The sequence below is a fragment of the Natrix helvetica genome (genome assembly GCF_964273705.1).
Source record: "Natrix helvetica genome assembly, chromosome: 3".
Classification (NCBI taxonomy): Eukaryota; Metazoa; Chordata; class Lepidosauria; order Squamata; family Natricidae; genus Natrix; species Natrix helvetica.
In genome coordinates, this window is record NC_138549.1 from 137,360,439 (window position 1) to 137,374,690 (window position 14,252).

Sequence of the window (14,252 nt, forward strand, 5' to 3'; positions counted from 1 at the left end):
TGCCTCAAAACTCTGACCAAAGTGAGTAAGGCATTAGGCATCACCACTTACCTCTTTGTTTCTAAGGTTGGACACCAATCTTTAGGATCAGGAAAACAAAATCTGGGAATGACCTTTAGTCTGTCTTCAGTGTCCTTAGATTGACGAAAAGGATGGTCAGACTGCAAATAGAAAAAAAAATTGCCAGGCTGTCAAACAAATAAAAACCAGGCTAATATTTTCCTCTGTGCAGATTGACCTAAATTAGATGCAGAGACAGTGACTGTGTTTCAACGGTATCTGGAATCTGAGGGAAGCAATTTATCCAAGACACCCACCAAGTTTTTAAATTAAAACATATGATTTAAATAATAAAAATGGAATGCTGCCATCTGCTAGACAAACCATCTGCCTCTAGAATTTATTTTGAAAAAGGTTTCTGTGCATCACACAGGCCCTACATGCATTTGGGGGGGAGGGGGTGATGGCAGCTGTTACAATTCAGTTTGGAAATTTGTCTGATGTGCCAGATCTACTGAGACTATCATTTTATGAATGGGCAACCACCTGAAGCAGTCGTTTTGTGAATCTATTCCAAATATAACTATCAATACATTCTGATTCTTGAACGATATAAAGCCTCGACTTTTTTTTTTTTGCCTCCTGACTATTCATTCTAGTTGAATGATTCTCTGTCAGTCATCCAGGTCATGGTTGTCTCAAATATGTTTTTTTCATCTGTCCTTGGCTGGGATGGTGGGGTTAGGGGAATGGAAGGATCTCCTGTTAGAACTAATCCTTTCATTCCTTCCACCAGCATCATCGCCACCCTTCAGACAGAACTGATGAAGCTTCTTGAATGAGAAGCGAAATATTTTCTTCTTCCCCAAGGGTTGAAAAAACCCTTTTGAAAATAGCACCTTTGACACTACTTTTCACTATGTGTGTGTGTGTGTGTGTTTTTAAAGCAGACCTTTCTAAAGAGTAACAAGTTTCAGATAGTTCTTAGTTTTACAGCATTATTCCTTTGGACGTTTTCCTTCACTACATGGTCTATTCAAGCAAGTGACTGGCAGACTGTTTGGAAACGGAATTATTTTGGGAGCTGGTGGAAGTCTGTAATAATGGTGCTCATGTTATATAATCACTGCCCCATAATTACTAGAGTAAAGTTTCTTGTTAGGTCCCAGTCTGAAAGACCCTTCTGTGCAAATCTTGTTAACAAACTACAAAGCATTTCCTAGGCAGAAGACAAATGGGCTGGCAAAACGCCATCCTGCATTTTGTCAACAGTGACATAAAGAGTGCAACAACCATGTGATCTTGTGAATTTTTGCTCACTACATTTCTGAGCAATGTAGGCCAGTTCTGTTTTGGTATCAATAGCCGTTTGTATTAAATCAGCACAATTTTGGAATTACTCTTGTTCATTTGTTTTTCATTCCTCATCTGAGTCTACTACTAGCCACACATCACAAGAAACAAGTGTATGTCCCCCCCCCCCCCAAAAAAAACCAAGGTGCAAACCATTTTGCAGTCTACCAGAATCTGCAGAGGGAATGAGCCCTTCCCCCCACCAACCTCATTGGTGTCACATGTATATTTGATGGCTGCTTTTTTTCAAAAGAAATGATGGTTGGAGAAGAGGAAACAAATACAGGAAATTCTACCCTCGACCCATTGTTCCTTTTTTCCAAATAATTCCTCCCTCAAACTTCTTCCCCCAATTCACTGGATTCCAAATATATATCCAAGGATGCACATGTGCATGTAGGAGGTTTAAATCTAAAGACCTTTGATTGTTATCAGATTTTAGAATGATGCCTTCAGAAATTGTTACCAAATTGTAATTCAGAAAGTAATAGAAGACAGAGATAATGACTTGTATCACCAGAGAATTATCAAGTTAACTCTATGGATTCAGATAATTTTAAATGTAAATGAAGGGTCCTGTCCCATCCCGTCCCCGTCCCCCGCCGGCTAACCATTACTCTTTGGAACCTAGCTGCTAGCATCCTATTCAAAGGACAAATTCACCACTTAGGCTCAGAAAAAACTGTGCACTTCCGCAGTTCACTGTAAGCCCCGGAAAATTATTCTATGAAATCGTACTCTTTTGCATGAGGTTGAGATCATACAGAGCAGATGGTGAAAACATGCAATGAAATATGGTTAATGCATAAGACAGTATGTTACTTTTCTGCTGATTGTAGCACAGATAATACTGCTGTGGACAAAAACCCAACCACTCTATAAACATTCTACCTCACCTAAACCTGTGTTTCCCAGCTTCCAGATGTGCAGATTTCACTTCCCACAGTTCCCAGCAAGTCATGGTAATTGAAATCTACAGATCTGGAAGTTGCCCAGGTTGGGAAACACTGATCTATACTTATACACAGGCAAGGCAGACAGAGCACTAATTTACTTATTTCTTAAGAGTCTGAATTGAGAAAGACTGAGGGACCTCTCATTGGGAATCCATGAGCAGCTAAATCCATAACATATTCTCCTGCAACGTGGCATTTTGAGCATCCAGAAACAGAGTCTGAATCAGTGAAAGTAAAGCTCCGCAAAGGCACAGTGCTCATCTTGGGTTTGCTTTGTCAGTTCTTGGGTTCAATGTTAACAGGAGTGAAGGTTCCATTCCACTTAGCCAACCAAAAGCACCTGCATTTAATTTTGTGGAGCATGGATAGAAGTAAACAGAGACACCAACCTTACATGGAAACTGTTGTATAACCTGTGGGGTATATGTTGCCTCTGATGGCTTCTTCTGCAGAGATACCACAACGAACAACTCAAAGAGCTGCTGCTCCTGGAACTCAATGAGATCTCGTTCCAATGTCTGGTAGTGTGGGTTCCGTTTGGTCTGAGCCTGGACCTGCAGAAGGCGCTTATGGCGACCTAGAGGAGGAAAAAAACAGTTCTTCAGTTGCCCAATCTTGCATCTTGGGATGGGGAAATGGCTTCTATTCATTTGGGGGGGGGGGTGCAAAAATGGCTCTACAGTTTCCCTATGGCTCAACAGCAGGTCAGTTTTTAGAGCTGCGTCCACAGCGTAACTAAAAGTAATAGCTATGTTGCTGGAATAACAGTATTCCCATAAGCAAAAGAAAATGTGGGTTTTCTTACAAATAAACTCCTACTAAATTAACAAGCCATAAAGCCTAACTTCCAAACTGGCCTCTTGATCTCTATCATGGTAAACTAACAGAAAGCCATTCATTCTAAATGCACATAATGCTTTAAGAAGCACTGCGAAAGTTATGAAAATTGCAGTGGCGCAGACTACATGGACACCAAATAAATCGCTACATGTCAATTGTCTCCCTCTCTGTAGAGAAAATGCTGATCTGACCACCTTCATGAAACTCTTGAAGGAAGGAAGTGACGGCTTGCTTGGCACCATGCCTTTATTATTACCAGGGAATTGCTGTGTTAAGCTATATGCAAAGCTTAATTCTGACAATTTCCAGGCATGGTGAACAGGAAATGCTGGTGTGTCCAGGGCCATTGGTGCCAATTAGGACAGATGAGTCACGATGCAGAGCCAGTTTGGAGCCTGCTGCTCTAGTTGTTCTTCCTCCAGTGTTTACATGCAAGGGCCGAGCGTTATATATAATTTCACTCCAGTTACTCCTTTTTCCCAGCGAAGGGCGTTTCATAATATTGAAAGAGACAGACAGAGACATGATTGGGCTTCTTTAGCTTCAGTGAAAGAAAGAAAAAAGTTCTCAAGAGGCAACCCTGGAAAGGATCAAAAGGAAAAATGCTTGACCTGGAAGCAGATGATTATTATGTGCCAGGTTGTTTTCAATTCATTATTATTATGTTTATGGCATTATAAAATAAAGAGGACCTCTAATTACAGCCCAATGAAACAGCATGGTTCTTGCCAGGTAATCCTTTCCTTCCTGGGCAGTTAATTTTCCTTCACCTTAACAAAAGACACAACTATCCTAAGAACTTGTTGCCTATCCATTTTTTACATGCTTTCTCTTTTACATGCTAGGTCCAAATCTGCACTCGAGAATTTCTTCTCTTAGGAAATTGAAGAATGGCTTTAAAAAGTTTCCCATCAAATTTCCTTGGTCATCTCATAAATCTTTGTATCTTACAATTTTATCTAAACCCAGTACATTAGGATATATTAGTGCCTCCATGGTTGTCAGCCAGACTGGTATTTTACTTAATGATTCTTCTTCTCTAATTTGGTATCTCTGAAAATAGGCATGTGTTTTATTTTTTTCCCTTCCAAACAAATGTGTGCCATCCTAATTGTAAATCATGCCCCTCTATTGTCAACATCCTTTTATTTGTTAGGTTTATCCAATCTTTTATCCATGTTAATGCTGCCGCTTGATAATATAACTCCCGGTCTGGCAGTCCAAAACCACCTTTGGTTCTACTATCTTGTAATAATTTTAGTTTTATTTGTGATTTTTTTCCCTAGCCAAATAAATTTTGTTGTTATTTTATTTAATTCTTCAAAAAATTTCTTTCCTAATTTTAAAATTTTTCCCATTAAAGAAGATCTCTTAGCATCTCTTGTTTTTTTAGTACAGTTTAATTATTTATTTAATAGATTTATACTCTGCCAATGTTGTGCATAAGCTCAAGGCAGTCCATATAATACTCCTTCATCCTATTTTTCCATAACAATGTTTGAGGTAAATTGGTTTGAGAGATAGTGACTGGCCCAAGGCCACCAGGAAGTTTGTAGAACCAGGATTCACTCTCCTAATCCAAATCCTTCATTATTACACTTCATATGCCCTTCAGGGGTTCAAATGTGTTCTAAATGAAAATACTACTAAATTACTACAAATGCTATTAGATATATGCAAAGCAACCATAATCCTTTGCTATTGACATACATAAATAATAATTTGCTGTTACATTACAGCTAAAAATTAAGAATGATAGGCTGTCTTTCAAGAAAGCCTTTCCCCTGACTGATTTCCTTCTCAAAGCAACTATCATTAAATTCCTGAGGGACCCCAGGAGATCATAGCTTTAAAGTGATTAAAAGTGCCGTGGTGGCACAGTGGTTAGAATGCAGTACAGCAAGCTACTTCTGCTGACTGCCGGCTGCTTGCAATTTGGCAGTTCGAAACACCAGTCTCAAGGTTTACTCAGCCTTCCATACTTCCTTCCATCCTTCTGAGGTGGGTAAAATGAGGACCCAGATTGTTGGGGGCAATATGCTGACTCTGTAAACTGCTCAGAAAGGGCTGTAAGGTACTGTAAAGCAGTGTATAAGTCTAAGTGCTATTGCTATTATCCTGAGTTCTAAACCCATCTATTCCTTCTCTCAATCATCCCCGTTCTTAATGGAATTCTAAAATGGAGGCTTACAAGCATTTAAATGATCATAATGCATCCCTTCTGTCCAGCAAATAGTGACCATTCCAATTATTCAAATAGATCTCAGTCCCAAAGTACTTCATTGACTTGGTAGAATTTGCATAGAACATAGACATTCTCAACAGTTATCTGCAAGGTATAATTATGCCACTTGACCTGTCTTAGGCCCAGTGATTCACTCACTCACTTTTTGGCAGATTCTCTGGTTCACTCTCATATCCACCGGTTTCACCTGAAATGACAAAAAGTTTCCCTCAGATTTTGCCAACTGGGTAGAACTGGAAATGTTGGATGCAATCTGACAGAGCAACAATCAATTACGTTCCTATGCCTCTGAAATTTGGGGACAACTGTATGAAACAGTAAAGGCATCTATTCAAAAGCATACCTACATATGTGTCAGGTGTTAAATAAAGCAAGTCAAGCTCATTATACAATTCTGTGGCGGCACCTTCTCCATTATGCAATGCAAAGGACTGAGGGAAGATGCATCACCATCAATTGTTTAACATTACTAGGCAAGTAGGCATCATTGATTTGCAAAATGTAGATTACACAAGCAGCCGTTGGCTCTAGTTTATATTTCAGCACATGTGGAAGAAGAAAGTCATCTAAAACAGGAAGGACTATTGATAAGCTATATACACCCACACAAAATACTACAATCTTGCTCTTCTCGTTTTAGCAACAAAAATTCTATACCGTCCTAAAGGGGCAACAGGATAAAAAAGAGAAATCACAGATCACAATATTTCTCAAGGGAATTCCCAGAATTAACATAATTAAATCCAGGTTACTGAAAGGTTTTGTTCCAATAGGACTGGTCTGCCCCACCCATGCCAGCAAAGGATGGATGCTGCAGCCAGGGTTTTTCGGCTGTCAAGATCCAGAAAAAGAACTTTCTCTGCTATCACTCTTGCCCTTTGGAACCTCTTTTTCCCCTGTAGTGAGGTTGGCTCCAACCCTCCTGACCTTCTGCAAGAATTTAAGACCTGGCTCTGCCAGTTGGCTTGGGGCTCCAGTGGGAGAACATCACAGTGGAGGTGGTTGATTGATTAACAGGAATTCCACTCCCCACCCCCCCTTCAGCCCTTCCCATCTTTCAGTTAGGGTAGAATTTTTATATTTTCATAGTATTTTATTCTGTATAGGTTTTATATTCTGTATAGGTTTTATATTCTGTATAGGTTTTATATTCTGTATAGGTTTTATATAGTTTTATTTTTTAATGTTGTAAGACACCCAGAGTTATCCTGTGGTAACATGGATGCCCAAAAAATAAATAACAAAGTGGTAAATAAAATAATAAAATAAAATAATAAAATAAAGTAAAATAACTAAAATAAAATAAAAATAAACAAATAAATAAATAATGAATTGACCAGAAAAACTGCATTTAGCCCAGAATTTATACCTCTGGCTGGAGAAAGTTCTTTTCCAGTTTGTACCACTAACTTCACACGTTTCTTTCCTCGTCTGGAATCAAAGATCTCTTGTATCTTCAACACCAGCTGAAACCCAATAAGAAAGAAATCATCAAGAGGAATGATAAATTTCAGGAATAAAAACTGCATTTTTATACACAAGCTAGTATAAGAAATAGCACTCAGACTTATATACTGCTTGATAGTGCTTTATAGCCCTCTCTAAGCTGTTTACAGAGTCAGCATATTGCGCCCAACAAAGTGGGTCCTCATTTTACCCACCTCAGAAGGATGGAAGGCTTAGTCAACCTTGAGCGTGGTGGGATTTGAACTGCCAAGTTGCAGTCAGCCGGCAGTCAGCAGAAGTAGCCTGCAGTACTGCATTCTAACCACTGTGCTACCGTGATTACACTACAGAATTTAGCAGAGCTATAATAAAACTGACGGAAACACAAATGCCCGAAACAGAAAAGATTACCGTCATCTGCATAGTGCTAGTTATGTAGAATGATCTTTATTCTGAATACAAAAAATATTCTAATCCATGATGAAAGCTAAATTGAACAAAACATGGATGCAAATAGGTTTACTGTGGTGAATACACCGTCTCCAAGCATTACAGGGTTTTGGTTTGGTTTGGTTTGGTTTTTTTGGTGCAGGCATAGTTTGAAGTAAAGACGCCATTGTGCTCTACATCATTTTCTTGCAAACATTATGAAAGTTATTTTCCATTAGTTTTTCCCCAAGATTTTTATTGTGTGTTAATATATTTTTATTGTTTTATATCACAAATTCCATTTCTATATTGAACAGTGTGTTTTCTAGGTGTCCAACATGTTAAAATATAAACACCATCATAATCATTATAATCATGTACATATAGACAGATATGCAATAATATCAATCATTATTGAAAAGTATACTATCTTCAATTATAGTATCAATTATATAACCATCAAAATATTTACTAATCATTTTTTTTCTCATGTAGTCCATATTTCACATAAATCCACTCATCTAACCTCTGTGATTTTTGTTAACTTCTTATCTAGATAAGAGGCTAGAACTGCCGGGCATTCTCCCATTTCCCAACCAGGACCAATCCTGCTTATTAGCTTCTGTGATCAGCCAAAATTAGCTAGGTACTGCCATTTGCCCAGAGAAAAGGTAAAAAAACAAACCGTTAAAGCATAATTGTATAATTCTTAAGTACACTTTTTCTTGGGTAGTTGGTTTCTACCATTTCCAGAGAAACAGCCACATGTTCAACTGTGGTGGTGGTAGCTGTCCAACCCGTCAAGCATCATGTGGTGTCAAGTGTCTCAGGCCATAGGCAGAAGACAGAAAGATCTTCACCACAGCATGTCTTGTCAAAACTTGCTGACGATCTCAGCTCCTGCTCAACTACTTGCTATTTTAGACAATGGCATGCAGGCCAAGTTCACTCTTGCCCGGCTTCAAGAATGTATTCAGCATTCCAAAGCAAAGGCAACAGGGTGGGGTCCAGTTATTCCCTTCACCGCAAGTCATATAGAAAGACAGAAGACATTTAGCAGGTAAACTGATCTTAGTTCCAACTCTTTTCTTAACTATAGCAACCTAAGTAAAGTAAAAAGAAAAAAAAAGATTTCAGAGATCTAGTCTATAGCTCAGGGCAAAGGCGATACAAGGAAAAGTCTGCACCAGAGGTGGTATTCAACAGGTTCTGACCAGTTCTGGAGAACCGGTAGCGGAAATTTTGAGTAGTTTGGAGAACTGGTAAATATTACCTCTGACTGCCCCACCCCCATCACTCCCAGCTGATCAGGAGGAAATGGGGATTTTGGAGTAACCTTCCCCGAGAATGGGGAGGGAATGGAGATTTTACGGTATCCGTCCTTGGAGTGGGGAGACAATGAAGATTTTACAGTATCCTTCCCATGCCACACCCACCAAGCCATGTCCAGCAAGCCATGCCACGCCCACAGAACCAATAGGAAAAAATCTTGAATCCCACCACTGGTCTGCACCTATGCAAGAAATCCTGCAGGTCTTAGACTCTTTCTTTCAGCTTCTTTTTCATTCCTCCCAAATTTTCCTCGTCTTGGTTTAAATTATTGGCTTAAGCACTTCTTCACATTTTGGATGTCAAACATGAAAAAATGAAATGGACTCAGAAATGTATGGTGCCATGTAAAAGAATATCAGGGAGTTGCGACTCATGCTTTCTGGAATACATGTACGTGACAGAGACTTTGGAAATGTACATTCCCAATGCACAAGTTTTAAGCTGACTCTTGGAAAGTCTGGTGCCTGCAATATTTGTAATGGCTTCAAGAATGACTAGAAAACGCTGAGAGCTGAAAGCATGATATCAAGGTGCTGGAGAATACATTATTTTCTATGCTGGAATTGAATAAGAATGTTTGGCTTACTCGGGCATTCTTCCAGCAATCATGGCCAAGTCCTATGAGTTCAGGATGAGATAATAACATGTACTTCCTTTCTCAGTAAATTACTCTCACATTTCTGAATGTGGTCGGGGCGATCATTTTGTCTGAGGAATAATGCTCACGTGGGACTTTTTAATCATCTCAATTAATCATCTTTGTGTGCTCCACACAATATTGATATGCAATACTTAGAAAGAGAGCAAATTTGACCTGCATATGTGCTGGCTTTCCTTCTATCCACCTATTCTCTCTATCATAATGGAAATAAATTCTAACCAACAATGTGACTCTTTTTGCCTTCTGGCTTTGAGTAAACATGATGTCTGATCTGCAGTTCTTTTCCTTTGCAATATTTCATGATTGTGAGATTCCTTAGGAGACAATGCATATGTAGATTATTAAAAATTACTAAGGTTGATTAAAAAAAAACTAATTGTAAAGGATTCCAATTTCTTCAATGAAGAGGCAGTATTTATTTATTCACAGTAGTTATAGACTGATCCAAATCTATACTGATGCTTCTCAGTTTTTCTATATTCACCTTACTTGCACATCTCTGCTTATCATTCATCCAGAAGCACATCAGGAAATTACACTGAAATTTTATATAGCAGCCTCATCTTTAATGAGCTGTTCAACAGCTTTGAAGTACAGAACAGTTGAAAGTTAAATCCTGAATCAGGAGTAAGCAACTCCAGGGAAAAAAGTCAAGGCAAAATAAAATGAACTCAAGGTCATTTTAAGCAGTCTAAGTCAGGAACTCATCCTCCTGTTTTTAATAGGAGGGTGTGTTCCTGAGCTACTCCTGGTGTAAGTGGGAACTTAACTGTGCATTAACTACACATTGCCCAATATTGCCAGTGACATCTTAGCAAACCTGCATGGTGATCTAAATATAGCAGGACAGGATGTCAAGATAACTTTTTAAAAATATAATTTCAGTTATTTTCCTATTCAGTTATTTTATGTAATATTGTACACCAAATATTTATTTTATTAGGATTATTTTGAATTCAGATTGAAAACATTTGAAATAACAGTCCACTGTTATTGCAAGACCTTCTGGATATAGTGTGACAGCAGTTCCCAAGCTCCCACGTAGTGTGATGGCAACTCCCAAAATTCAGCTAGCTTGAACGATGTCCAGACAGGGAATTCTAAGAATTGCCACCCCACACAACTGGGGGCACCCAATTCAGAAAGATCATTGTAGCTATGTCTCTGTTAAATTTATACAGCCACCCTTCTCACGCTTGTGACTCTGGGTGGTAAGTATGATTAATACAGTTAAGAACTATAATAACACCTGATCATCTGATATTACCAATTCTCACATTTAAATGATGCAATACAGACAATCACTTTTTATTAAAAATGATAGGAATGATCAAGTGGCAGGATTCTAATTTTTTTACTACCGATTATGTGGGTGTGGCTTGGTGGGCGTGGGGATGGCAGGGGAAGGATACTGTAAGATCTCCATTCCCTCCCCACTCCAGGTGAAGGTTACTGCAAAATCCCCATTTCCTCCCGATCATCTGGGATGGGGGTGGGACCAGTCAGAGGTGGTATTTACTGGTTCTCCAAACTACTCAAAATTTCTGCTACGTGTTCTCCATAACTGGTCAGAGCCTGCTGAATACCACGTCTGGAATGACCCAACCAAAGGCTGTGGTACAGAGGGAGATGAAATGGCAACAGAAACTGGTATTTTCCCAGCAACTAATTATTAATATTTTGGCTCAGTCCTTACCCGGGGAAGATTTTTTATCTTCCTGCTTCCAGCATCTCCTGCTTTGAAGAACTTCCATTCGGTCAACGTAACAGGTAGCGTTGAATCTTTCGGCAACTTCCCACGCAAACAGATCCGTGTGTTCTTTAGCTCCAACGTTTTACGGTGAAAGAAGTGCGGCTTGTGGAGGAGCTAAAGAAATGTGAAAGAAGGATAAAAGAATGCTAATGTTTTACAAAGAAAGCAATTCCCACTGAACTTGATACAAACAGATGTAAACTCAAAAACAATACACCCTACCACGCAAAAGGGTGTCTTGGTTTTTAGAAGAGTGAAAGCAGCAAGGTCTAAAAGTTTGGTGGCCCGAGCGCTCTGCCTGCAAAAATGGGCTCCTGAGCTCCTTTACTGGCTGCGATGGTCTTCTACAACCCTCTGCCAATGAAAACAGAGCCCAGGAGGGCCACATGCAGCCCTCACAAACTCCATTTTCAGCTGTGATGGCTTCCTGCACCCCTCTGCCAGGGAAAACGGCACTCGGGAGGGTAACACGTAGCCCTCCCGAGCTCTGTTTTCACTTGCAGAGGCACCGCAGGCCGGTCCTTCTTTGTTTCCAGGGCAGCCCCGCAGGCCAGATCTAAGAACCCCGTGGGCCAGATCCAGCCCCTGGGCTTTGAGTTTGCCACCCCTGCTCTAGGGAATCAATGTATAGTAACAATGAGACTAATAGATATGAGAGCTCTTCGTTTGAACTGTGCAATGAGGGAAAAAGTGAAATCCTCCCCCCGTCCTTGCCCTTGTAAACCACAGTCCCAATCTTCCCTTTCCCCATGAATTCTACTTAGAATTAAAAGAGAGAAATAAAAGAGATGTAGCTTTCAGGAATGAATTAATCATATCCATCATGGCCATCAACCACTAGACCAGATTATAAATCACAAAGTAATTTAGGATTGTTCAAGATAAGAAATCCCACAGAGGTCACAATTCCTTGCAGTTTTTTCTTTCTAGCTTTTTCATGTAAAAAGAGATACCGTGTTTCCCCGAAAATACGACATGTCCTGAAACTAAGGCCATGCCAGATTTTCGCGGTGGGCAAAAATATAAACCCTCCCCCTAAAATAAGCCCTAGTGAAGGGGTGGGTTTAGCCAGAACAGGGGGCAGCCCTTCCCTTCCCCGGTCACCTCAGGGCTTCTTGGCCCCTTAATCGGATCAGTTGGGCAGCTCCGTTCACAAAACAGCTGATTCGCGGGTGCCGCTCAGACCTCTGCCTCCAGCAAACGCCGGTCGCTTTTGCAGCCAATCGCTGCTGCAAAAGAAGCCAGAGCCCAAGCAACACAACCCAAATGCCTCATGGCCTCCTTGCCTAACGGTGACAGTCACAGCTCGCAATTCCATCCACGGAACAGGAAAAGAAGGCATTAAAATCCATACTCTTGGGACATTGGAAGAAGCCCTGCGAGGAGACGCTGCTGCCGAAGTGCAGGAAATCCCCCCTCCAACCTGCAAATCGTCCTTTCAAAGAGGAGTTTCACCAGGATGAAGGTGACACAAACGCCGCCTTCAGCCACCTCTTCATTCTGGTGAAACTCCTCTTTGAAAGGATGATCTGCAGGTGGGGGGGGGAGAGATTTCCTGCACTTCGGCAGCAGAGTCTCCTTGCAGAGCTTCTTCCGATGTCCCAAGAGTATGGATTTTAATGCCTACAGGAGGTAGGAGCTTCTCACCTGCATATTCACATTGAAGGCTCGAAATGGGGCGTTTTTGCGAACGGCTTGAAAATGGGGAGGGAGATATTCCTGCCTCTCCCCCTGTTCTGAAGGTCAGCACAGACTGAGAACAGGATACATAAGAGACAAAATCCCCCCTCCCCATTTTCAAGAGGTTTGAAAAACGCCACATTCCAAGCCTTCACATTATCCAGGATTGCAGGATTGAAGGCATGCAGGAGGGAAGATTTTGTCAGTCTGTGACCTTCAGAACAGGGGGAAAGGCAGGAATATCCCAGTGCATATTTTCAAACGGTTTGCAAAAACGTTCCATTTCGAGCCTTCAGCATATTGCAGGATTGAAGGCTCGGAATGAGGCATTTTTGCGAATGGCTTGAAAATGGGGAGGGGAGATTTTCCTTCCTCTTACCCAATTCTGAAGCTCAGCACATAGGATAAGAGGCAAAATCCCCCCCCACCCCTTTTCCTGGCAATCATTCATTCCTTGGGATTTCAGCGCAGATGCACATCCCCCAAATGCTCTATCCGAAGCCTTCTCTGCGTCTGTGCAGAGCTCCCAAGGAAAGGATGGTGTGTGGGTGTATGTGAGAGAGATCCCTAACCCGCCCACCCGCCCCCCACGCAAGGCAACCACATCCCTTCACTAACCTGCTTTCCTGCTCCATTCTCCACTGCCAAGTGCAGGGCAAGAAAAGTAGTTTGTTAGTTTACTTCCAACTTCACGAGATCTTTTTTTTTTTTTTTTTGCGAGAACTTGGAAGGTATTTTCTGGTATTTTTTTTACCATAGGCACACAGTCTACTTTTCTTGTCCTGCACGTGGAACAGAGAATGGAGCTGGAAAGCAAGTTAGTGAAGGGATGTGGCTGCCTTGGAGGGGGAGGGTCTGTGTGTGTGTATGTGTGTGTGTTCGTTCGTTCTGACAGGAAGAGCTTCCCCCCCTCCCGCGAGGCCAGAGCAGCACAGTCAGCTGTTCCGCGGCCAGCAAGCAGGGCAGGCGAAGGCCAGGATGCAAGAAGAACTTGGGTCATTGTGGCCGCAGGCAAGCAGATGGTGGGACGGAGAGGGTGGGGCTGGTGGGCTTGTTGCTTCCTGCACCTGAAAAATAATAAGCCCTCCCCTTTAATAAGCCCAAGGCCATGTTTCGTGGGTCAAAAAAATATAAGACCCTGTCGTATTTTCAAGGAAACATGGTATTACTCTGGAACATAGGACAACTAGAGTCAAATGTATCAGTTTCAACCGCAGAAGATAGAGGTATGTAGCTGACCTCATAAACTCAGCATGACGGGGCCTGATTAGTATTTGGATGGGAAATTATCAGAAAGTCCAGTTCTGTTGACTAGATTAAAAAGTTAAAAAAAACTTGCACAGATAAAATCTTCAAGAGGTGGACTTGCAAAGGTATCTTTTACATAGGCTAAACATAAAAAAATTAAATTAAAAAGAGCAAATGAAGAATACACAATCAGATTTTAATATAAGTAACATATATAGTATGTCTATAGGAAGACATAATTTATACAGTACTGCACAGGAAGATCTATTCTACAGGAAGATATAAGAGACTAAAGAAAAACTAAACTGG

The 14,252-nt window shown here is 40.8% G+C and overlaps 1 protein-coding gene across 1 annotated transcript in view; it reads right to left on the reverse strand.

The window, feature by feature from the left end:
* Nucleotides 1–14,252, reverse strand: part of DENND2C (DENN domain containing 2C) — a 66,004-nt gene that overhangs the window by 14,884 nt on the left and 36,868 nt on the right. Inside the window, exons 5-9 of the mRNA XM_081948866.1 lie at nucleotides 10,959–11,129; nucleotides 6,764–6,860; nucleotides 5,537–5,581; nucleotides 2,699–2,886; nucleotides 52–161 (exon numbers count right to left, since the gene is read on the reverse strand). Of these exons, the coding sequence (XP_081804992.1) occupies nucleotides 52–161; nucleotides 2,699–2,886; nucleotides 5,537–5,581; nucleotides 6,764–6,860; nucleotides 10,959–11,129 (611 nt within the window). The remainder of the gene's footprint in view (nucleotides 1–51; nucleotides 162–2,698; nucleotides 2,887–5,536; nucleotides 5,582–6,763; nucleotides 6,861–10,958; nucleotides 11,130–14,252) is intronic.